The following is a 24,783-nucleotide window of genomic DNA, read 5'->3' as shown; positions in this document are numbered from 1 at the left end:
CTGAGTCTTTAATTGGGAATGGTAGTAAAAAAATCCCAGCTGGCGAATGATCTAACTGTCGGAGTAGTTTATTCCTAGTCTGGAGGATTCAGTTGTTTTGGACTAAGCCCACTGGCGTTGATTTTTTTTTGTCATCTTTTGTTTTCTAGTTATAAACTATATTGTGCAAATGTTTTGTATAAACCAGGGCTTATATATATATATATGTTGTAGAATTGGAAAAGTGTCAGCAAGTCCCAGATAGGGCAAATATTTTCTGAAGTATCTGTCAGCTGTATACTGTAACTTGGGATATCAACAGTTCTAGGAGTTGCTGATAAATTTACAGGACATGCCAAAGTTTGAAAACCATGTGGTGCTTTTTCCAATCACCATTCCAGCTTTATCAAATAAAAACACTTCTTCTCTAAACTCCATCCTAGTCACTTGCATGTGCACCAGGCATTTCTGGCACTGCACATGAGGAAATCTGTTCAAACTTTACTTTGTGAAGTGCTTTGTTTTAACAAACTAAAACACTGTAACCTCCATATAGTCTTATGTAAATTGTTATGATCCCCAGCGAGTTAAAACAGGAAAGACAAATGTGCCTGTAGATGTGAAATACTACATTGTGTATTGTGTTTATTTTGTTGGGGAAACAAGTAATTTATTTCTTCCGTTGTTTACCTTTTAGTGTTGGAAGGAACAATAAACACTCTCATTGGGAACCATAATAACAAGCTCCTCATATACCAAGATGTTACTCTGAAATGGGTTGCACAGCTTCCCCATGTTCCTGTGTCTGTACATGTTGCCAACTTCCAGTGAGTACCCTAGTGTTCAAAAAAAATCTATCACTGTCACTGCAGTACAGCAGGATATACTTTGTTTGCACTTAATGGCTCATCTGTTTCCAGGCTGCATGTGTGATATTATAGTGCAGATACTTTGCCTGGTTTATTTTGATGTGGTGTTGATCACAGTGAATAAGGAGAGAGTGGCAAAAAATTACTTGTATGTCCAAAATCAAATGTGTATTTTGTATTGAAATTAAAATGCCATCAACTCTAGTGGATACATGTCTAAAAGACGAGGCATGACATTGACATGACACAGTATTTTCTAAAAAGAGTTATGAATGATTTTTCATTGTTAAATCAAGAAATACCAGCTTCTTTCCTTACATGATGGAAATATAAAGAGAACTGAAATAAGGTGGGTTCTTGCTTTTTTGATTTATTGGAGGAATCCATCGTACAATTCTAATCTAAAGGCGTAAATACAACAACATGCATTCATGTGGCACTTTTATCTAATTACTCATTGTCATTCAATAGTAATCTCTAACAATAATAAGGATTGCCTCTCTAACAAAAATATCTTTACAAAAATAGAATAATTAATTTTTGAATTGATGATATTGACTCCCATTCACTTGCTGTTTTTCACCTGCTGTTCCGTACTTTATCCTGTCACAGGCAGAAAATAAAAAGACTCCCAAGTAGTGTCATAATTGGCACAAGGCTCTTATTTTCTGTTTTCCACTTACAATTTCAACAGCTATCTATAGAGACACTTGCCCTGCTTCAATTCCTTGCTGTGTAGCTAATAAGTCATGTAAACAGAAATTTAAATGAGCAAGCGTTTTCCCTCTGAGGATGCCGACATTCTTTTTAATATTATATTTCCCCCCATGTGGCACCTGGTTACGTTCCACTTTTGTGATGTTGATGGCAGTTCTTCCCCCGCCATGTGATCATCCCTGTTTCTGAGTACAAAAGGGCTCGCCCCATTTTGGAACATCCATTTATTTTTCTAGCAGCGGATGAATGTTTGATTCTCTTGTGGAAAAAGCTCCATCAAATTTCATTGTAGTCTCTGTAATTGCTATACAAATGCAAGCTATTGTTTACAATAGGACACAATTTGACAATAGGCCTGCTTCATTGAATACCTTCATTGCCCAGATTTGGATTCCTTGCTTTAGGAAAGATGTCAACACCAAGGAGAGGGTGCAGAAGAGATTTACAAAGATGATAGTAAAGATAAGAGGCTTTAGTTACGAGGCAAAACTAGAAAAATTAGATTTTAAGTAGAGGGTATAACTGTTCAGAGAGTTGGCACAGGTGTGATGATACAAATTATGGCCATTGCATTCAGACCAATCACAAAAATAGCTTTAAATTCCAGGTCAAATTACTTAGTGGTCTATTTTTTCAGTAATTCTTTACATTTTATTCCTATTCTCATGTTCCTATAGATGATTTTATTCTGTAAATGGCTAAAAAGCAGTAAGTACTATTGTGTTTTGTAGGAAATTGTACATTTGAACTTATTGCTAATCAAATAATCCTGTCAGTATGAATGTAGGATCAGCTTTTCATCAATCGCAGAGACTTCACTGCTGATTAATTTTATTAAGTACTTACTACATTTAGAAACATAGAAAATAGGAGCAGGAGTAGGCCATTCGGCCCTTTGAACCTGCTCTGCCATTCATTATGATCATGGCTGATCATCCAACTCAGTAATCTGTTCCTACTTTTGCCCCAGATCCTTTGATCCCTTTAAACCCAAGAACTATATCTGACTCCTTCTTGAAAACATACAATGTTTTGACCTCAACTGCTTTCTGTGGTAGCGAATTCCACAGGCTCACCACTCTCTGGGTGAAGAAATTTCTCCTCATCTCAGTCCTGAATAGTTTACCCTGTATCCTTAGACTATGACCCCTGGTTCTGGACTCCCCCACCATCGGGAACATCCTTCCTGCATCTACCCTGTCAAGTCCTGTTAGAATTTTATAGGTTTCTATGAGATCCCCCCTCACTCTTCTGAACTCCGGTGAATATAATCCTAACCGGCTCAATCTCTCCTCATACATCAGTCCCGCCATCCCAGGAATCAGTCTGGTAAACCTTCGCTGCACTCCCTCTATAGCAGGAACATCCTTCCTCAGATAAGGAGACCAAAACTGCACACAATATTCCAGGTGTGGCCTCACCAAAGCCCTGTATAATTGCAGCAAGACATCCCTGCTCCTGTACTTGAATCCTCTCACTATGAAGGCCAACATACCACTTGCCTTTTTTACTGCCTGTTGCACCTGCATGCTTACCTTCAGCGACTGGTGTATGAAGACAACCAGGTCTCATTGCATATTCCCCTCTCAGTTTATAGCCGTTTAGATAATCTGCCTTCCTGTTTTTGCTACCAAAGTGGATAACCTCACATTTATCCACATTATATTGCATCTGCCATGTATTATTAGCCCACTCCATCAACTTGTCCAAATCACCCTGAAGCCTCTCTGCATCCTCCTCACAACTCACCCTCCCACCCAGTTTTGTGTCATCTGCACATTTGGAGATATTGCATTTAGTTCCCTCATCTAAATCATTAATATATATTAGGAGGGGTGGAGAATGCAGGCATTCTAAATAAGAATGCAAGTCTAAAAGGAGTTCTCTAGCAACCAAAATTAGAGAGCAGCGTGGACTAACTTGTTTTCATTGCGTTGTTGTCTGTCATGGGCCAATTGATTCTTTTCTACTTCATTACTTATTTTGCTTACAATATTTTTCCCACATCAAAGAGACAGTCTGTCAACAGTGCTTAAATGAGTTGTCCCATGTTCTGCAATTTCTGTCGAGTAGTCTACAAGCACCTTGTGCAAACCTTTGTCCAAACAGATCTACATTGAAGAGGCCATTCTGATCCTTGTATCATTCAGTTGCTCCTTTATCAAATTTAGTGATTTCTGTTAAAAAAAAATAGTGATATAGCTTAGCACCAACTGGTATATTGATACAGCTTTATGTTGTGTTGAGTATGTTGCAGTTATTTTTGTCATAAGAGTGCGCAGTAAACCTGATGCCATGCTAGATGACCTTTCTTCAGAAATGTTTGGCAATGTCAACACACAAAGGAAATTCTTTTATCACAGTGCACGGAGTTAGACGAGGAGATCCGAAGTTGTTTGAAGTCTGTTAGCTTTCTTTTATTTTTATCAGACTGTATCTCCACTTTCACTGCTCTTAATGCAGGCAGCCCTTTTAGCTACCAACCTCTTAAGCTGAAAGTGATGATAAACTGAAATTTGATGCAACAGATTTTTCTTCTGCTTGGTAAGGTAGCTTGGTTTTCTGTGCTGACAGGAGCTTGCCATTTTTTAAAAATTGTAATAATTGTATTTCAAAGTTGCAGAATTCGAAGGTAAATGAGAGAAATTGCTGACAAAATAATTACACTGAGTTGACATTAACAACTTCTACAAAACAATCTAAAATTGTTTCAGACAATAAATGGAAATCCATGTGTAGTATTTGAGATGAACTAGTCAGCTTATAAAATTTGAGCCTGCCACTCTACTATGGCATTATCACATTGTTTATTTGCATATCCGCATTAAAGGAAATTACATCTCTAGATTTGATGTAACTGTCATAATAAAGTATCATTCGAAGGAAGTACAGCAAACTAGAGATGAATTTAAGAGCATTATAATAAATAATCTTCGCTCAATTGCCCTCCGCATATAAGTAGATTAGCCCAAGTGACCATTGTGGGTAATCACAAAGTTATGCTTTCTTTAAAACTTTTGAATGCTGTAATTTAAGAAATATTTCATGATCCCTCTCCAGTTCCAGTGCCATAAAACTGCTGTGCTTGGATCACTCCCGCTTTCTTCTCTAGAAGTGCCATGCTTTGAGTTGCTTCAGTTGCTGGTTTCAGATTCTGTATTCATGTCATGGGCTTTTCGAGCTATCGGACAATTAATTATATGCAGAAAGAATGAATTAAAGGCAGGAAGGGGAATTCGCAATAGTGAGCTTTCCACCAATTCAGATTCCACCACAAGCAGCTATGAAGCTAGGCAAGAATAGAGTAATGGTTTGTTGGCATGGGGTTCATAAGATTACAATATAGTATGGTCCCACACTGCGTCATCCAATTGTTTCTAACTGGTTAACTAAAACAGTTAAAGATAGTATCAAACTTAAAGAAAAAGCCTATAATTGTGCAAAGGTGGGAGGCCGGTCAGAAGATTGGACAGAATATAAAAAACAGCACAGAATGACTAAAAGATTTATAAGGAAGATAAAATTAGAGTACAAGAGAAAGTTAGCTAGAAATATAAAGACAGATAGTAAGAGTTTCTATAGATATTTAAAAAAGAGTTAACAAAGTGAGCGTTGGTCCTATAGAAAGTGAGTCTGGGGAATTAATAATAATAATAGATAATGAGATGGCAGATGAATTGAACAGATATTTTGCATCGATCTTCACTATTGAGGATACAAGTAACATCCCAGTATTAGCTGTAAGTCAGAAACTGGAAGGGAGGGAGGAACTCAAGAAAATTACAATTACCAGGGAAGTGTTACTGAACAAATTGTTGGAGCTGCGGGCTGACAAGTCCCCGGGTCCTGATGGACTTCATCCTAGGGTCCTAAAAGAAGTGGCTAGTGAGATCGTTGATGCATTAGTTTTAATTTTCCAAAATTCCCTAGATTCGGGAAAGGTTCCGTTGGATTGGAAAATAGCAAATGTAACTCCTTTATTTAAAAAGGAAGGGAGACAAAGCAGGAAACTACAGGCCAATTAGCTTAACATCTGTTTTAGGGAAAATGTTAGAAGCTATTATTAAAGACGTTATAGCAGGGCATTTAATCAGGCTGAGTCAACATGGTTTTGTGAAAGGGAAATCATGTTTAACCAATTTATTGGAGTTCTTTGAGGAGTTACATGTGCTGTGGATAAAGGGGAACTGGTGGATGGATTGTACTTAGATTTCCAGAAGGCATTTGATAAGGTGCCACATCAAAGGTTATTGCAGAAAATAAAAGCTCATGATGTAGGGGATAACATATTGGCATGGATAGAAGATTAGCTAGCTAACAGGAAACAGAGTAGGCATAAATGGGTCATTTTCTGGTTGGCAAGATGTAACGAGTGGTGTGCCACAGGGATCTGTGCTGGGACCTCAACTTTTTACAATTTATATAAATGACTTAAATGAAGAGACTGAAGGTATGGTTGCTAAATTTGTTGATGACACAAAGATAGGTAGGAAAGTAATAAAAACAAGAAATGCTGGAATCAATCAGCAGGCCTGGCAGCATCTGTGGAAAGAGAAGCAGAGTTAACGTTTCGGGTCAGGGACCCTTCTTCGGAACTGACAAATATTAAAAATGTGACAGGTTATAAGCAAGTGAGGTGGGGGTGGGGCAAGAGATAACAAAGGAGAAGGTGTAGATTGGACAAGGCCACATAGCTGACCAAAAGGTCATGGAGCAAAGGCAAACAATATGTTAATGGTGTGTTGAAAGACAAAGCATTAGTACAGAAAAGGTGTTAACGGACTGAATATTGAACAGCAGCAAGTGCAAACATGAAAAAAAAACAGTGGGTAAGCAAACTGAACAAACTAAGATGAAATGAAATAAATGCAAAAAAAGGTTGTAAAAAAGAAAAAACAACTAAAAATGAAAGTAAAATGGGGGGCTGTCATGCTCTGAAATTATTGAACTCAATGTTCAGTCCGGCAGGCTGTAGTGTGCCTAATCGGTAGATGAGATGCTGTTCCTCAAGCTTGCGTTGATGTTCACTGGAACACTGCAGCAATCCCAGGACAGAGATGTGAGCATGAGAGCAGGGGGGAGTGTTGAAATGCCAAGCAACCGGAAGCTCAGGGTCCTGCTTGCGGACTGAGCGGAGGGGTCCCGCAAAGCGGTCACCCAGTCTGCCCATTTACCTCCTCTCTCCTCACTATCCCAGGCCCCAAACACTCCTTTCAGGTGAAGCAGCGATTTACTTGTGCTTCTTTCAATGTAGTATACTGTATTCACTGCTCACAATGTGGTCTCCTCTACATTGGGGAGACCAAACGCAGACTGGGTGAAAGTTTGGAACAACCCAGAGCTCAACATTAATACATTTTTTTAAGGAAAAACATTCTACTCTTCAGTGCCCAGGCCCTTGTTCTTGAAACACAGCTTGCGCTACTTAAAAATTATTGGTGGCAGATCAGAAATTAATACTTCAAGCTAATTCACATTGTTGTCCCTGGTGCGTGTCTATCAGTTTTGCATCAGTGTAGCGATCCTGATAATTGTACAGCAGTGGGAACAAATACAAGAGAATTTTTTTTAAAAATCAGATCACCTATGCTTTCGATATAAGCTGATAAACCTGTACATGTTAATCTGTTTTCTGTGCAGGGACTTGAAAGGAGTAGTGGTGACTTTAAGTGACGGTGGCCACCTGCAGTGTTCATACTTGGGCACAGATCCTTCCTTCTTCCAGGCTCCAAAGGTGGAATCAAGGGAACTGGATTATGATGAAATGGACACAGAAATGAAAGAACTTCACAAGGTCATCAGGGAAGCTACAAGAACCCAAGGTACACAAATTATCAAAGGTGACGAGACCCTTTTTCTGCCCCCCCCCTCCCCCACAGTCTAAAAAGTGTTCCTTTGTTTAATGCGTGTGACCTGTAATCTGCTAAGTAAGCTATATTGTTCAGAAAGCTTCATGATCTACACAGTATCAACACTCATTGATTCTGGTATTCACAGATAATAGCTAACAGCCAAGATTTTGCAGTAGTAATGACATTTGCTGACATTACTCCTCTGAAACTGACATCTATTTCTCAAACCTGCATATCCGCAGTGAAATGCAGAAATCCAGAAATTTCTGTCAGTAATCCTACGTGTCTCATAGTATATGTTTTTGAAGAACCCACAGACTGCAACTAGAAATGTCTGAACAAGCGGGAACTTGCCCTTTTACACTATTAGAAAAAACTCTTGAAAAAATTGCAACTTGTTCAATTAGGTGTAACTGGATTTTTAACAGCGTACTGAGTTCATAATTACTGCTGAAAAACCTCTCTGACCCTGAAAAACTTAATTTTATATTTGTGGAATGTCATACTTTTCCCTTATGATTTCCACATTTTTAAGTGTTTTTAAAAAGTTTGATGTTTTAGCTTCTGCCTTAATCCCATGTGTATACCTCAATCTTTATTTCACTCTCTGTAAAATGATAGTTAAAAGTGAAGGATAATCAGTGTTTTTAACTTCTTTGTTTGCTTTTTGTGAGAATACTTCAATATGAATGGCTGCTTACCCTGCTTGATGACATCACTGTTGTTTGATCCTTAGGGGACCCCTGGACTTGGCACCGATTCAAACTAATGTGGGACAGGGGAAAACCACCCCACAGAGATTGCTAGATCTTTGTGGGCAACTTTCTTCAAGGCTCTTGCTTTGCCGCTGACTGCAAAATCCAGCTCTACCATTTTAAAAATTACTTGGCTGCAAATTTTCTCCACATTTTAATACCACAAATAAAAACCTAGGTTTGGAAATCTAAAATGTAAAGCCACTTTCTGTAGGCATAAAATGTACTTAAGAATAGAAAGTGAAAATACGCAGAAACTGAATAATATATTTTTATATATTTTGAAATTAATTATCTCTTGAACCAAAAATCTGTGGGTGCTTGAAATTTGAAACACAACAGAATGCTGGAAACACTTGCCAGGTCAAGTTGTGTCTGACAAGAACAGATATGTTAACGTTTCAGGTCCGGAACCTTCATCAGAGCTGCCGGATATTACAGATAAGCAGCATTTAAAAAGGGGAAGAGGTAAAGAATTACATGTGTGTACACAGGAGAAGCAACACAATGATTAGTAGAGTGCTTGTCAAAAGCAAGAGAAGTGATATGAGAAATAGTGGGGAAAAATCTTTTCTTTGTTCAGCCAAAGCAGCTCTCCTCGTGACCTTTCTTGCTCTGCTGCAGGGTCTTTCCCAGTACACAAACCTGTCTTTCTGTTTCAGATGCTGACTGGTACGCTTTGGCATTTCTAACATTTGTGTTTTGTCTTTTTATCTAATTTGTATCAGTGTCAACTTGTATCCCTTCAACCCATCAGAAATGCATTTTTACTAGTGCTCAGTCATATAAGGATCCTGAGTTTCCATTTAGAGGATTGTTGGCTTCACTCTTGCTTGATCAGAATCCGATTTGGAGCCTTTTGCTCACTGTTCCATCCACTGAGTATGACTTTTTGTTATGAATTTTAATAGTCACAGAGATGAGAGATGTTCGCTTGCTAGGAATTGGAATGCTTTTCTCACACCAGTCATTCTGAACACTTGCTGTGGAAAATTGCCAGTTAGTGCATGTGATGTGCACCCGTAAAGAGATGTTCAGCTCATCAGCCTGGCTTAGATTTAAACTCAGGCTCCAGAGATGAAGAGGCAATACATATCTTATGACACCATTCATTTTCCCCTTCTCCTAATCTTCCACTTATTCGTAATATACTCTTGTCTTAACCAATAAAACTAGTGTCCTCAAATCACAATACTTTCATAAGAGGATTCTTACAGTAACATTACTGCAGAACAATATTTGTACATGATTATAATTCATAAGCATTGAAAGAGTTCATTCGTTAGTAGCTCTGAATTAAAATACAGGGGTATTAGGAGGCTTACCCAAGTTCAGACAGAAAAGTAAAGCAGGAAAGGGACCTGATTAATGACCATCAACATAATGGTGTGAAAGCTCAACCTACATCTGGGAAAAGCAGCTAGTTACACAAAACACGATCCTGTTGCTGATTTACCCATCGATAAATGTTCAGCATTTCCACAGGAGCCAAGAATGGTGGCTGATTGGACATTGAGGGGAGGAAATGAGGAAAAGGGGCAAAACATAATAAGAAATAATCAATCTTGAAACAGCACATTGGCGCAGTGGTTAGCACCGCAGCCTCACAGCTCCAGCGACCTGGGTTCGATTCTGGGTACTGCCTGTGCGGAGTTTGCAAGTTCTCCCTGTGACCGCGTGGGTTTTCGCCGGGTGCTCCGGTTTCCTCCCACAGCCAAAGATTTGCAAGTTGATAGGTAAATTGGCCATTATAAATTGCCCCTGGTGTAGGTAGGTGGTAGGGGAATTGAGGGAAGGTGGGGATGTGAGAGGGTAATGGGATTAATGTAGGATTAGTATAAATGGGTGGTTGATGGTCGGCACAGACTCGACGGGCCGAAGGGCCTGTTGCAGTGCTGTATCTCTAAAAAAAAAAATTGATCGAAATAACGAAGATTTTTGGAATATGGCCATAACTTCTATACCTCCCCTACATTCTGAAACTTAAGATTTATTAAATCATGGCTTGAAATATCCCAATTAGTTAAAACTTTTAGTTCATGCCTTTTTACCAAGTAAGTGTATTATTCAAAACAGCATTTGTGGAGTAATTTTCTGTAGATAGCTTCAGGTATACAATACTTCAACATTCCAGCCTTTAGACAATGACCACCCCAATCCCCTAATTGTTGGCCCAATGTTATCTTACGGTCTCTCCATTACTGCAAAAAGCATATATTTGAATTTTCTGCTATATGACGACTGATCAAATTCATTGAGTGTACTCATCGATGTACACTTGATGACAAAAGATGAGTTTATTTCAAATCTGGCAATATTATTAAAGGATGTAATGTATTTAAGAAGATAATTATCATAGTTACTATCGCAATCTTTTGCGTTTTTCTTTCAGATATTTTGCCCAAGGCTGAAAACGAAGATGATTTGAAAGTGACAGTTACGGTCTCCCCCAGCTTGGATGCAGTGTCCGTACGTGAGGCCAAAAAAGTATTTAAGGCATTATTTTGTTTTACATTTTGGAAAATAACTGGCAATGTAATCTGAGTGGGAGAAAAAGGAAAACAGTAACTGAATAGTCAAACTGCAATTTCCATGATTATGTAAAGTGTTTTGTGCTTGGGTTTCGATGATAAACAATGGAAATAGTTCAGCAGGCAGGGAAGAAAGACTGAAAGTCTTTACTACTTGATAGGAGAGTAAATATATCCTACCTATCTAATTCCACATTCAATGGCCATATTTTGAGAGTAATATTAAAAATTAAGCAAAAAAATATCTGAGCATGGCTTTGAAATTTATAGTCATATAAAGGACTTTTGTTTGTAGTGGAAAAGATGTGATATCACAGTGACAGCTGTGAGGGTCTGGCATGTAATGCACCAAGAGTCTGTAAAATCAGATAATGTTGATTCAGTTTGCACTGAGCCTTGAATTTGAAGGGTGCTTTAATGGAAGACTGGAGACTGTAAAAGAATTGAATGGATGGAATGATTGGTGCTTTATAGTGAGTTCACTGTTATTGCTCATTAATGCGCTGGTTGCTGATAGCGAGAGTTGTCAGGCGGCTAAATTAATTAGCACTAAATAAGGAAGGCTGTTTCTCTTTTTATTTACAGCAAGCAGCTGACAACTCAGTAGACGTGGCTGTCCCTTCCACCTCATTGAAGGTATTGTATAAGCATTTTCATTTTTATAGCAGGGTGCAATTATCAATCTTTCTTGGAGAGTTAATATAACATGAGAAATAAGACAAGAGAAGGATAAGAAAATGTTGCCCACTCACAGAAGCACAGCCCAAGAGTATTGAGAGTGCACTCACTCAGCATCAATATGGAATGGAATTCCAGCCTGTGGTTATGGATATCAATATGTCTGAGCATATTCCAGTATCATTTTATCTCTACTATTAGGGACTTGGATAAGATAGTTTTGATAAGCTTTAGAAAAAAAGGCTCTGCTCTGGAATTGAGAACCATAATATAGTAGTGTGCTTTGGCTTTCAACAACAGCAGCAACTTGTATTTAAATAGCACCTATTAAGTATTAAAATGACCAAGGTGCTTGACAGCAGCATTATAAAGCAAAATGCAATATTAGGGCAGATGGCCAAACGCTTGGTCAAAGAGGTAGGTTTTAAAGAGCATCTTAATGGAGGGAAGAGAGGGAGAGAGGCAGAGGGATTTGAGGAGGGAATTCCAGAGCTTGGGGCCTGGGCAGCTGAATGGTGAAGCAATTGAAATCGGGGATGCTCAAGAAGCCAGAATTAGGGGAACACAGATATCTTGGAGGGCTGTGGGGCTGGACGAGATTACAGAGATATGGAGGGACGAGACTATGGAGGAATTTTGAAAACAAAGATGAGAATTTTTAAAATAGAGGTATTGCTTGACCAGGAGCCACTGTAGGTCAACAAGCATGGGGTGGTAGGTGAACAAGACTTGGTGCGATTAAGAACACGGGCAGCTAAGTTTTGGATGACCTCAAGTTTACCGAGGGTAGAACATGGGAGACCAGCCAGGAGTTCATTGGAATAGTCAAGTCTGGAGGTAACAAAAGGCTAGATGAGGGTTTCAGCAGGAGATGAGCCTGAGGCAAGGGCAGAGTCTGGCAACGTTGCAGAGGTGGATATAGGTGGTCTTAGCAATGGCATGGATATGTGGCCCGGAAGCTCATCCCGGGGTCAAATATGACAGCAAGGTTGTGAAAAGTCTGGTTCAGCCTCAGACTGTTGCCAGGGAGAGGAATGGAGTCTGTGGCTAGGGAATAGAGTTTGTGGTGGGGGCCAAAGACAATGGCTTCAGTCTTCCCAATATTTAACTGGAGGAAATTTCTGTTTATTTAGTACTGGATGTCAGACAAATAATCTGATAATTTGGCGACAGTCAAAATGGTGGTGGTGAGGTAGAGCTAGGTGTCATCAGTGAACATTGAAAATTAATGCTGTAATTTTGGATAATGTTGCCGAGGGGCAGCATGTAGAATTTAAGAGGGGGCTAAGGATAGATATTTGGGAGACACCAGAGGTAACAGTGTGGGAGCGGGAAGAAAGTCGTTGCAGGTAATGATCTGACTACAATCCGTTAAATAAGAATGGGACCAGGCAAGTGCAGTCCTGTCCAGCTGAACAACATTGGAGAGGCGTTGGAGGAGGATGGTGTGGTCAACCTTGTCAAAGGCTGCAGACAGGTCAAAAAGGGCAAGGAGGGATAGTTTTACTTTCGTTGCAGTCACCTAGGATGTTATTTGTGACTTTAAGAGCAGTTTTGGTCTTGTGACAAAGGCGGAAACCTGATTGGAGGGATTTAAACATGGAGTCCCAGGAAAGATGGGCACCGATTTGGGAGGTGTTCAAGGAATTTGGAGAGAAAAGGGAGGTTGGAAACGGGGCGGTAGTTAGGAAGGATGGGCTGAAGGGTTGATTTTTTGAGGAGAGGAGTGATGACGGCAGTTGTGAAGGGACAGTCCCTAAAAAAAGAGAGAACTGCTATCAATACCTGCTAACATGGGGACTAGGAGGGGAAGTTTGATGATCAGTTTAGTTAGGAGTAGGGTTGAGGGAGGAGGTGGTGGGTCTCCTGGACAAGATGAGCACAGAGAGGGCATGTGGGGAGATTGCAGAGTAACTGGAGAAAGATGAGAGTTCAGGGCAAAGTGGGGGGTGGAGCTTTAGAGGAAGTTTTGTCTGGTGAGCTGGGGGAAGGGAGGAATGAGGCAGAGGCAGCTGATCGGATGGTCTCAATGGTCTCAAAGGAGCATTGGCTTAATCTTTCCCAGAGTCTTTCAACTCCCATGCAGCTTAGAACCTGAATGTGGCTGTTCTGGAGAGAACTGTTGTGGGAATGGATTCTCTAATGTTGACATCTTTGACGAGTTTTGTCCACTGTTCCTTCCTCCTTTCCTCTGGAGGTACAGATGAGGGATTGGAGGGGGAGGGGAAATCTACATAAACATATCCCATGGATGGGCAGAAGAGGTCAAATATTCTCGGCCTAGTTTGCTTCATCGTACCTTCTGTGCTCAACTCCAACTGCAACTTCAGCTTTGCCCCCAGGACTTCAAATGCTTGGGAGAGGATCACTGCCATTCAGCCCAACAGGTCTTTGCTGCTTCTGCTCCACATGAGCCTGTACCCACTTTACCTCATCTCACCCTATCAGCATATAATTTTATTTCTTTCTCCCCCATATACTTATTGAGATACTTCCACATATCAAGCTCTTTCCCTTGGGCCCTGGCTTGGTTATGTTTTCGTGGTGTAAATTTATCCGTTCAGGCCAAAACAAGCTGAAACTGGGACCTCAGTATGTGCCCTTTATAACGTAGAGAAATGTTGTGTGTGTGTGATATCTTAAATGGACGTTAACCCTTTTATAGTAAATAATCAAAATCATCTGTCAAGATTGTCTCAGTTCTATTTATTTTTAAAACTAGGTCACAATTTGTAGCCGACTTGCTATTAAGGATGTGAAACTATCCGTATGTGTGCAGTCTCCACTGGCAATAACACAAGATCAACTCAGCTTTGCTACCATAGGTAAGTGCATTTGTTGAACTGAGCCCAATGGTCCTGGATTACACTAACACTGGAAGTAGATTAATTTGGAAGCTCAGGGTTTTGATTCTGTGTGATATTTGTTATGGGATGTACTAGAAATAAGTGGAGTCAAGTGCTGTTGTCTTCACAATATTGTCTGGTGTTTATTTTGGTAAAGGTTTCACTCTAACTGAATCTGTTCATTTTAAGTTAAATCCACAAAGCCTGTGTATTTTTAATAATGATCACAGTGATCACTTTTACAACAAGGCAGTTCCATTCTTATATGCCTGGATCATGCTTTTGTATGACTAGATAGTGGGTAATAAATGTAAACTCCTGCTTGTAAGGGACACTGAGACCACCTAAGGAAGAAAACCTGAGATGATATCTAGGGAAGGCTTGAAATTTTTGAAGTGTTGGCATTCCAATAGAACATTAAATTAAACAATGTTGTATTCCCTGACCCAAGATTAGTTTATTCTGGCAAGTATTCATGATCCAGATTTACAGGGATACAGTTTTTAATGACTGCTGTTTTACATATTCTCTGCAGTTTAGAGAGGATAATAATTTTTTTTTGCATCGTACTAAGGACAGAAAATAGTGATGCTATTGCATATTTTCACAGAACCTGGGGCATCGCGAAGTGTAACACTGTCTGTTTTCCTGAAGGAAAACTTCCCACCTGCTGATCTTGGAGGAGATGCTGCAGTTTCCTACAGTACACCAACAGGTACCCACACTTTCGGTTTAAATCAAAGGGGATTTAATCTAGTCTAATAATTGATCTCCTAAATGCCAGTCTTGAACTGCTGATTAGCACTGATTCTTTAATGATTGCCTTGCAAAGTAAATTGGTATCAGATTGAAATGACAGGATCTGTAATGATGTCAATACTAATTTTTGTAATCTGTCATACTTTATTTCTTAAAGTGCATAAATTAAATATTGGCTTTTTTGAGTTCTTTAATTTAATATGCAAAAGATAATTTACTGTAATTTGGAATTTATTTAATGAATGGCAGACCTATAATCAGTGAGTCCTAGAATGAATGCCTAGACTCTGTCTCGTTGCTTTCACAGTGAGTTGCTGCACGTGAATCCAAATGCATTCCAATAGAGATTCTATCTCGAGAGAACCAGACAAGGTTTAGAGAAACTGAGGTAGTGTTCTGAAGGGATTGGTTATTCTTCTGCTTTTCATGTTGTCACATCATGTGGTTACTTCTTCAACCGGCAAGGGATGCTCCCCCAACCCCTACCTTAGAAACAGGGGGGACTCGAAACAACTGAACCCATTTGAAAGCAGATGATGGCAATAGTTGGAGATCACAATGGTCTGATCAATTCCCTATCATGATTTGTGCTTAGTGAGTCCTTGTCTAGAAAGAGAATACTGTACGGCGAAGATATAAAAAAGGGAACAGGGTCAGTGAGTCATCTGGACACAGTGATGATCTGGTATAAAGTCAAGGTGGCATCTATTCTAGCTCAGATACTATCTAGTTAACTACCTCAACAGGAAGCATTGTGCACTTCCAAGAGTGGTTGTTTCACCAGAATGGAGAAAACTTAATAAAATCTCCGAGATGAGGCACCCTCTGATGCTTTTGCTTTAGCAATTCACACTCAAAACTATTCCTGTTTCACTACACAGCAAAGCAATGATTTGCCTGTGTACTGGAGGGAGATTGTTGTTGCCATTTTTTGTTTTTTCTTCTCATAGCTTTCTGAAAAGCTAAGGGATTGGGCCATTTTCACTTTTTTATAGTAGGCTTTTCTTTCCTGCTTCAGGATCAGGAATTTTCTTGGCGTTGATCCCATTCTACTGCCATAACATCTCCAGAAACCCTGTTTCCCGCGCAAACTGAGTTCCCGCCATAATTCCACCAGACTGGGAACAGCTCCGAGAAAATTCCCAGCCTAGATCTTTGCCAGTGTTTTCCTGTAACCAGCTGGTAGGAGGTCTGGAAGAGCATCTTGGGTTAGATTGCATTGTCCTTCCTTCCAAGGAAGAATTGTCTGTCCACTTTGTTTAGACTTGGAAGTTTCAGTAGTAACGTATCCTGCCGTTTCTAAGCTGCTTTCTCTTCCATTTACTCCCTAGCTTGTGCAGGAGACAGCTGAGTGGTGTTGAATAAAAATAAAAGCTGTTTTCTCCCTAGAATTGACAAATGTCAATGATAGGACAGGAAGTTTGAAAAGGTTCTTGTTTCACACAGGATACCAGAGTCAACCAAATTAGTTCTTAAACATGTCTATTTAGAATACTAAATCACTAGGTATTTTTCAGACTGCCAGCTCCTCTTAAAAACCTGCCTGACTGGTAGAGATTTTTCCTTTAATGCTGGATCTGTTCTGCGTACTTCTGAAGTTAGACTAATTTTGTGCTACCTCTATGAGCTAGTAGTTAGTGGACTGGATTTTTTATGAAACCTGTTTGTTCTTGGGATGTGGGTGGCACTGGTAAGGCTGCAGTAATTGCCCATCCCTAGTAGCCCTGAGGGGGTGGTGCCAGACCATACTTAACTGTTCTCGTCCTTGTAGTAATGCCACTCCCACAATTGCTGTTGGAGTAAGGAAGTCAAGAGCTTTGGCTCAGTGATGATGAGAGAATGATGATGTATGCCCAAACCAGAGTGATATGTGCCCTGGAGAAGAACAGGCAGGTGAAGCTGCTCTGGCCTCCATGGTGGTGGAGGACACAAAACAGTAATCCCACTGAACGAAAGGAAAATAATGATGTCTTATGTCCCTCTGACCCCTTGCAGCACCTCACATGCAGCTACTTACTTGTTAGTAGGATGCTGGAACTATTATTATGAAGACAAACAAAGCAGACATTTTGTGCATAGCAAGATCCCATAAACAGTACAGTGAATGACCAGTTAATCTATTTGTCAGATGTTGTCTGAGGCAGGAACGTTGGCCAGGACACAACTCTCTTGCTTATTTATTTACTCAAGCACACTTGCTAATCTGTTAATTACGGATCAGTTGTTTGATTATGTGCAGGTGAAGGGTGTTAATTGGAGTCATACTTGAGCACTTATAAGCAGACACTTACTGAGACTGGTGGAGCTACATGTTTGTAATCCTTTTACTCTATACAATAAATGCGTAACTGAGTAACGTTAGGCTCCAGCATTATCCTTCCATAATGAGCTTTCTGGAGTTTAACAGCACTCAAATGTGCACAGGCACATTCATTCTCACGTTCAATCAGGAATTGCAGGAAGAGAGAGGAAGGGAAGCAATGCCGTAGGCAGTGGAGTGGGTGGGTGGGGTGCGGGTTATCTCCAGCCATGCTTGGGTTGTGAGGCACTTGTGGTTAGTTGACCCATAGTATGAAACAAGTCATCCTCTGACTCACTATGAACAATACCATTGGATCCATTAGGGTATTCTTAGTCTAATATGCAAATAATGTATGACAGTTAAATTATATGTTCTGTGTTATGTAAAGAATTTAATGATAAGTTAGCCATGCCAAAGTAATTCTACAGTTGTAAAAATTTAATACCTGCATTGTCATTAAAAATGAATGAACAAATTTGACATAGATAATTAAAGGTGGCAAAATTAGCTGTATTTAACTTGTAATCAATTCACTTAAAGCTGTTTCCAAAATGTTAGTTTTTAAAGTAAATTTGTCAATGTTATGATATGATCTTCCTAAAGAGGGCAGCAGATACTGGATGAAGTAAATCTGCAATGGCTTTTAACAGGCAACCTGTGATGAATTTGTATTCTGCATTTTGTGACGACTGCAAGGTATGGAATTTTAAAAAAATTGAAGGGAAGAAAATTTGGACCATTGACTGATCTGATAACTCATGGGTGATCTGGTTGTGTATGACTTCACTGGTGAAATATTCGTCATATTTGACCTACTTTTATTTTGCTCTCTATGCTGCAGACTATCATTTAGCATTTAAACAATACTTTCAATGTTTTTACTACTTATCACACCATTCTTACTTTCATTTCTTGTGTTCTGGTCAGCTTTCCGCCTTTAAACAATGCCACAAAAAAAGGTTTACTGGTCATTGGTCTCATTCTACAACGGAGCCATGCATTGCACAGATTGCCTGCTGTGTTTTCCTCCATAGCCGTAGTGACTGCACTTCACAAATATTTCACTGGTTTTCAGACATCCTGAGGTTCTATGTAACTGTAAATCCTTTCTGATCATCTTCTGCTCTCAATTTTGAACATCTGTTTACTGGGCTGTGCAGCGAAAATAACACTGCCCAGTTTGTCACGGAATTAATAACATTGTACTATTGTTTAAAAAGGGAGAAAGGGATAGGCCAAGTAATTACAGGCAAGTCACTCAAACCTCAGTGGTGGGAAAATTATTGGAAAAAGTTCTGAGGGATAGCATAAATATTCAATTACAAAGGCATGGATTAATCAAAGACAGTGCGGATTTGTTACGGAAGGTCGTATCTGACTAACATGGTTCAACGTTTTGAGTTTTTGAGGAGATAAGGAGGAGGGTCGATGAGGGTGTGCATTTGATTTAATGTATATGGATTTTAGCAAGGCTTTTCATAAGGTCCCACATGGCAGACTGTTCATGAAAGTAAAATCAAAGGGAAGTGGCTAGTTGAATCCAAAATTGACTCAGAGGCAGGAAGCAAAGAGTAACGGCCGATGGACGTTTTTGTGACTGGAAGGCTGTTTATAGGGGGGTTCCGCAGGGCTCAGTACTAGGTCCTTTGCCTTTTGTGGTACATATCAATGTTTTGGACTATATTGTAGGGAGTATGATTAAGAGGTTTGCAGAGGATACAAAAATTGGTTGTGTGGTTGATGAGAAGAACGCTGTACACTGCATGAAGATGTCAATGAACTAATCAGGTTGGCAGAACACTGGCAAATGGAGTTCAATCCGGAGCAGTGTGAGGTAAAGCATTTGGGGAAGGCTATCAAGGCATGGGAATACAGAATAAATGGTAGGATACTGAGCAGTGTAGAGGAACACCGGGGGACCTTGGAGTGCACGTCCACAGATCCCTGAAGGTGGCTGGGCAGGTGGATAAGGTGGTCAAGAAGGGATACTTGCCTTTATTAGCCAAGGTACAGAATATAAGAAATGGGAGGTTATGGTGGAACTGTATAAAGCACTAGTTAGGCCACAGCTGGAGTACTACGTGTAGTTCTGATCACTGCACTAAAGAAAAGATGTGATTGCATTATAGAAAGTACAGAGGAGATTTACAAGGATGGCATCTGGACTGTGGAATTTTAGTTATGAGGAAATACTGGATATACTAGAGTTGTTTTCTTTGGAACAGAGGAGGCTTTGAAGGGAGACCTAATTGAAGTATATAGAATTATGAGGGGTCTAGATAGAGTGAATAGGAAGGCCCTATTCCCCTTGGGGAATAACCAGGGGTCATAGATTTAGGGTAAAAGGTAGGAGGTTTAGATGGGATTTGAGGGGAAACCTTTTTTACCCAGAGAATGGTGGGGATCTGGAACTCACTGTCTGGAAAGGTTGTAGAGGCAGAAACCCTCATAACATTTGAAAAGTACTTGGATATGCACTTGAAGTGCCGTAACCTACAAGGCTATGGACCAAGAGCTGAAAAGTGGGATTAGGTTGGATGGTTACTTGTTGGCAGGCATGGACACAATGGGCGAAGTGGCTTCCTTCCGTGCTGTCAATTTCTGTAATTCTAATTACATCAATTGTCTTTGACCCTTACCCCCCTTGCGTGAAATTGATGATGGTGGGGACTCAGTTGAAGTTGCTACAACTGCTGCAGCATCCCAGCAGTTCAATCAGGACAACTGAACAGGACAAATTACACTGAATATTGTTAGGGAAGTGATGGTGGCTGTGGAGGTTTGCAAGACTACTTATTGCAGTGCCCCTGAGATTGGTGTTGGTAACCGTTACTGTTCGTAATTTATATCAAGAACTTTAGTTGGGAAACTCTCTAAGTTCATATTTACAAATGCTATGAGGTTGGGAAAGGTCATCCAGTTGGTCTGGTGACACAGGCAAGGAACAACACAATGTGATAACTCAAATGAAACTGGGCAGAAAAGTGCCAGATGAACTTCAGTATGGATAACTGAAGAATAGCTCAATGGAAGAAAAAGTGGGTGACATACATACTCCATGAATAGTATTAACCTAGCTAAGCGTGAAGTTGATGAAATCTAGGATGCCACAGGACTCCAACCTTAAGCTAAAACAACAGTCAACAAAGTAAGTTGTAACCACATGGATGTTTAGTTTTAGTTTAGTTTAGAGATACAGCACTGAAACAGGCCCTTCAACTCACCGAGTCTGTGCCGACCATCAACCACCCATCTATACTAATCCTACACTAATCCCATATTCCTACCACATCCCCACCTGTCCCTATATTTCCCTACCACCTACCTATACTAGGGGCAATTTATAATGGCCAATTAACCTAGCCACCTGCAAGTCTTTGGCATGTGGGAGGAAACTGGAGCACCCGGAGGAAACCCACGCAGACACAGGGAGAACTTGCAAACTCCACACAGGCAGTACCCAGAATTGAACCTGGGTCGATGGAGCTGTGAGGCTGCGGTGCTAACCACTGCGCCACTGTGCTGCACACTATTCATAAGAAAGCAGGGAAATCCTCCCAGTGTCCTGGCCAACATTTATCCCTCCAGCAGCACCACCAAAGCAAACTGGTAATTTATCTCATTGGTGTTTGTGGGGTCTTGCTGTGTACAATTTCAATCCTGTGTTAGCAGATACAACAACAATTACCACAGTCAAAAAGTAATTCATTGGCTGCAAAATGCTTTGGGATGTCCTGAGAACATGAAAGGTCGGATATAAATGCAAATCCATCCTCTTGTACTGAGCTGTAATGCTGCATCTATAGAATAAGGATGGGAAGCTGTCATGCTAGAACCGTACAATGCTCTGATCACACTGCAGTTTGACGACTACCTCCATTTTGTTTATCAAGTCACAAAGAAGACATTTGAGCCCTGGAGGTGATGTAGAGAAGGGGCACGAGGTCAATCCCTGATATCAGATGATTGAGTTATATGGAAAAGCAAGAGGAAAATTAGGCTTTTCTGTTTTGAAAGGAGGTTCATCAATTATTCTGGAGTTTTACTTCTGATCTGTGGCAGTAGGATAAGAGGGCTCAATTATGAATTAACAGTAGGCAAATTTAGTACTGATGTCAGGAGGTTCACCATGGATTGGACTTCTGTGCAGAATCATAGAACAGTAGTATAGAAGGAGGACATTCAGCCTGTCGAGTCTGCCTTGGCTCTTTCAAAGAACAACCATTCAGTCCCACTCCCCTGCTGTTTCCCCATATCCCTGCAATTTTTCTCCTTCAAATATTTATACAATTCCCTTTTGAAAGAAATAAAAAATAAAAACTTGCATTTAAATAGCGCCTTTCACGACCACTGGATGTCTCAGAGCACTTTATAGCCAATGAAGTACAGTGAACTAACAATGGCACCATGGTACAGAAAGCCATTCAGGTGGAGTTAATAGGAATGTAGTGGTAGTAAGGAATAGCATAGTCAGGGAATAGACCCAGTTCACTGCAGCTGAGAGCGAGAGTCCAGATGGCTGTATTGCCTGCCCAGTGCCAGGGTTTGGGACATCTGCTTGGGGCTGGAGAGGAACTTACATCGAGAGGGGGAGGGTCCAGTGGTCATGGTCCACGAAGGCACATAGGTAGAACTAGGAAAGAGGAGAGGTTCTGCTCAGGGACTATGAGCAACTAGGGTCTAAATTTAAAAAGCAGAACCTCAAAGGTAAATCTCTGGATTTTTACCTGAGCCACGAGCAAATTGGCATAGGGTAAATAAGATTAGAGAGTTAAACACGTGGCTCAAAGATTGGTGTGGGAGGAATGGGTTTCAATTTGTGGGGCACTGGCACCAGTACTGGGGAAAGGGGGAGCTGTACTGTTGTGACTGTCTTCATCTGAACTGTGCTGGGACCAGTGTTCTGGCGTGTCGTATAACTAGGGTGGTAGAGAGGGCTTTAAACTAAATAGTGGGGATCAGGATTGAGAAGATGTGATCAATTAAGTAGAGAAGGCAAGGCAAGAGAGCAAGGTAGCAATAAGGGAAATGGTGATCAGAATGTGGCAGGAAGGGACAGAGTGTCCAAACCTAAGAGTGCATCAGCAGATAAGAACAGAGGTTACAAAATAGTAAAAAGACAGAACTAAAGGCTCTGTATCTGAATGAAGGTAGCATTCATAACAAAGCAGATAAATTGACAGTTCAAATAGTAATAAATATGTATGATCTGATCGCCATTACAGAGACATGCATGCAAGATGACAAAGACTGAATATTCAAGGATACATAACATTTAGGAAGGACAGGAAGCTAGGAAAAGGTTGAGGGGTAGCTCTATTAATTAAAGATGACATTGGTACAATAGAGAGAGATGATCTTAGTTCTGGAGATCAAGTTGTAGAATCAGTTTGGGTAGAGATGAGAAATAGTAAAAGTAAGCAGCCACTTTTGAGAGTGGTTTATAGGCCCCCTAACAGTAACCATGCTGTAAGATGCGTGTATACAGGATGAAATAATGGGGGCTTGTGAGAAAGGTACAACGATGATCATGGGTGATTTTAATCTACATATAGATTGGACAAATCAAATTGGTAAAGGTAACCTGGATGATGAGCTCATAGAGTGTTTTCGGGGCAGTTTCTTGGAACAGCACATTCTAGAGCCAACCAGAGAACAGGCTATACTAGATCTGGTACTGTGCAATTAGACAGGACTAATTAATGACCTCATAGTGAAGATGCTCCTAGATAGCAGTGATCGTATTATGATTGAATTTTGCATTCAGTTTGAGGAAGAGCAGGACAAATCTAAATTCGTGTTTTAAACTTAGATAAGGACAATTATGAGGGCATGAAGGCAGAGCTGGCTAAAGTAAACTGGCAAATTAGGTTAAAGGATAGGTCAGTAGAGATGCAGTGGCAGACATTTGAGGAGATATTTCAGCAGAAAAGATATCTTACAGTGAGAAAGAAAACTCTTAAGGGAAGGACACGCCATCTGTGGCTAACTAAGGAAGTTAAATAGTATCAAATTGAAAGAAAAAGCATAAAATTCCGCAAAGATGTATGGCAGGTCAGAGGATTGGGCAGAATATAAAGAGCAGCAAAGAATGACTAAGAGGTTAATAAAGAGGGAGAAATTAGAGTACGAGAGAAAGCTAGCTAGAAATGTAAAAACAGATGGTAAGAGTTTCTAAAGGTGTTTAAAAAAGAAAAAGAGTAAGTAAGTGAGTATTGGTCCTCTAGAGAGAGAGTCTGGGGAATTAATAATGGAAAATAAGGAGATGATTGATGAATTGAACAGGTATTTTGCATCTGTCTTCACTGTAGAGGATACAAATAACATCCAAGAAATAATTGTGAATCAGGAGGTGAAAGGGAGGGGGTAACTTAAAAACAATTACTGTCACCAGGGAAAGGGTACTGAAAAAAAATTATTAGAACTAAAAGCTGACAAGTCCCCAGGTTCTGATGGAATTAATCCTAGAGTCTTTAAAAAAGTGGCTGCTAGATAGTAGATGCATTGGTTTTAATTTCCCAAAATTCCCTAGATTCTGCAAAGGCCCCATCAGATTGGAAAATAATCAATGTGACTCCTCTATTCAAGAAAGGAGGGAGACAGAAAGCAGGAAACTACAGGCCAATTAGCTTAACATCTGTCATAGGGAAAATGCTGGAACCTGTTGTTAAGGAGGTTATAGCAGGGCAATTAGAAAATCTCAATGTAATCAGGCACAGTCAACATGGTTTTATGAAAGGGAAATCATGTTTGTCCAATTTATTGGAGTTCTTTGAGGAAGTAACAAGCAATGTGGATCAAGGAGAACCTCTGGATGTGCTATACCTAGATTTCCAGAAGGCATTTGACAGGGTGCCACATCAAAGGTTACGAAGCAAAATAAGAGCTCATGACATTGGGGGGTAACATATTAGAGGACTGGTTAGCTAGCAGGAAACAGAGAGTAGGCATAAATGGGTTGTTTTCAGGTTGGCAAGATGTGACAAGTGGAGTGCCATAGGGATCAGTGCTGGGACCTCAACTATTTACAATACATATCAATGAGTTGGGTGAAGGGCCCGAATGTATGGTTGCTAAATTTGCTGATGACACAAAGTTAGGAAGGAAAATAAGTTGTGAAGAGGGCGTAAGGAGCCTGGGAAAGGGATTTAGATCGGTTAAGTGAGTGGGCGAAAATTTGGCAAATGACGTATACTGTGGGAAAGTGTGAGCTAGTCCATTCTGCTCTTGTAGCCACAGTATTTATATGGCTACTCCAGTTCAGTTTCTGGTCAATGGTAGCCCCTAGGATGTTGATAGTGGGGGATTCAGCGATGGTAATGCCATTGAATGTCAAGGGGAGATGGTTAGATTTTCTCTTGTTGGAGATGGTCATTGCCTTGTGGCACGAATGTTACTTGCCACTTATCAGCCCAAGCCTGGATATTGTCCAGGTCTTGCTGCATTTCTACACGAACTGCTTCAGTATCTGAGGAATCGCGAATGGTGCTGAACA

The 24,783-nt window shown here is 40.3% G+C and overlaps 1 protein-coding gene across 8 annotated transcripts in view; it reads left to right on the top strand.

The window, feature by feature from the left end:
• bbs9 (Bardet-Biedl syndrome 9) overlaps positions 1-24,783 on the top strand; it is a 689,521-nt gene that overhangs the window by 109,380 nt on the left and 555,358 nt on the right. For 7 of the 8 annotated variants that reach the window (XR_010975118.1, XM_068032600.1, XM_068032599.1 and 4 more), the window contains 6 exons: positions 677-806; positions 7,206-7,387; positions 10,565-10,659; positions 11,289-11,339; positions 14,104-14,206; positions 14,838-14,942. Coding sequence is in view for 7 of the 8 variants with exons in the window: in XM_068032600.1 (XP_067888701.1) it covers positions 677-806; positions 7,206-7,387; positions 10,565-10,659; positions 11,289-11,339; positions 14,104-14,206; positions 14,838-14,942 (666 nt within the window). In the remaining variant the exon portion in view is untranslated. The remainder of the gene's footprint in view (positions 1-676; positions 807-7,205; positions 7,388-10,564; positions 10,660-11,288; positions 11,340-14,103; positions 14,207-14,837; positions 14,943-24,783) is intronic. The other variant, XM_068032602.1, reaches the window with a different exon arrangement.

Source organism: Heterodontus francisci, chromosome 5, assembly GCF_036365525.1.
Source record: "Heterodontus francisci isolate sHetFra1 chromosome 5, sHetFra1.hap1, whole genome shotgun sequence".
NCBI classification, from domain to species: Eukaryota; Metazoa; Chordata; class Chondrichthyes; order Heterodontiformes; family Heterodontidae; genus Heterodontus; species Heterodontus francisci.
The sequence above is the reverse complement of the archived record's forward strand: the minus strand, read 5'-3'. Positions and strand labels throughout refer to the sequence as shown.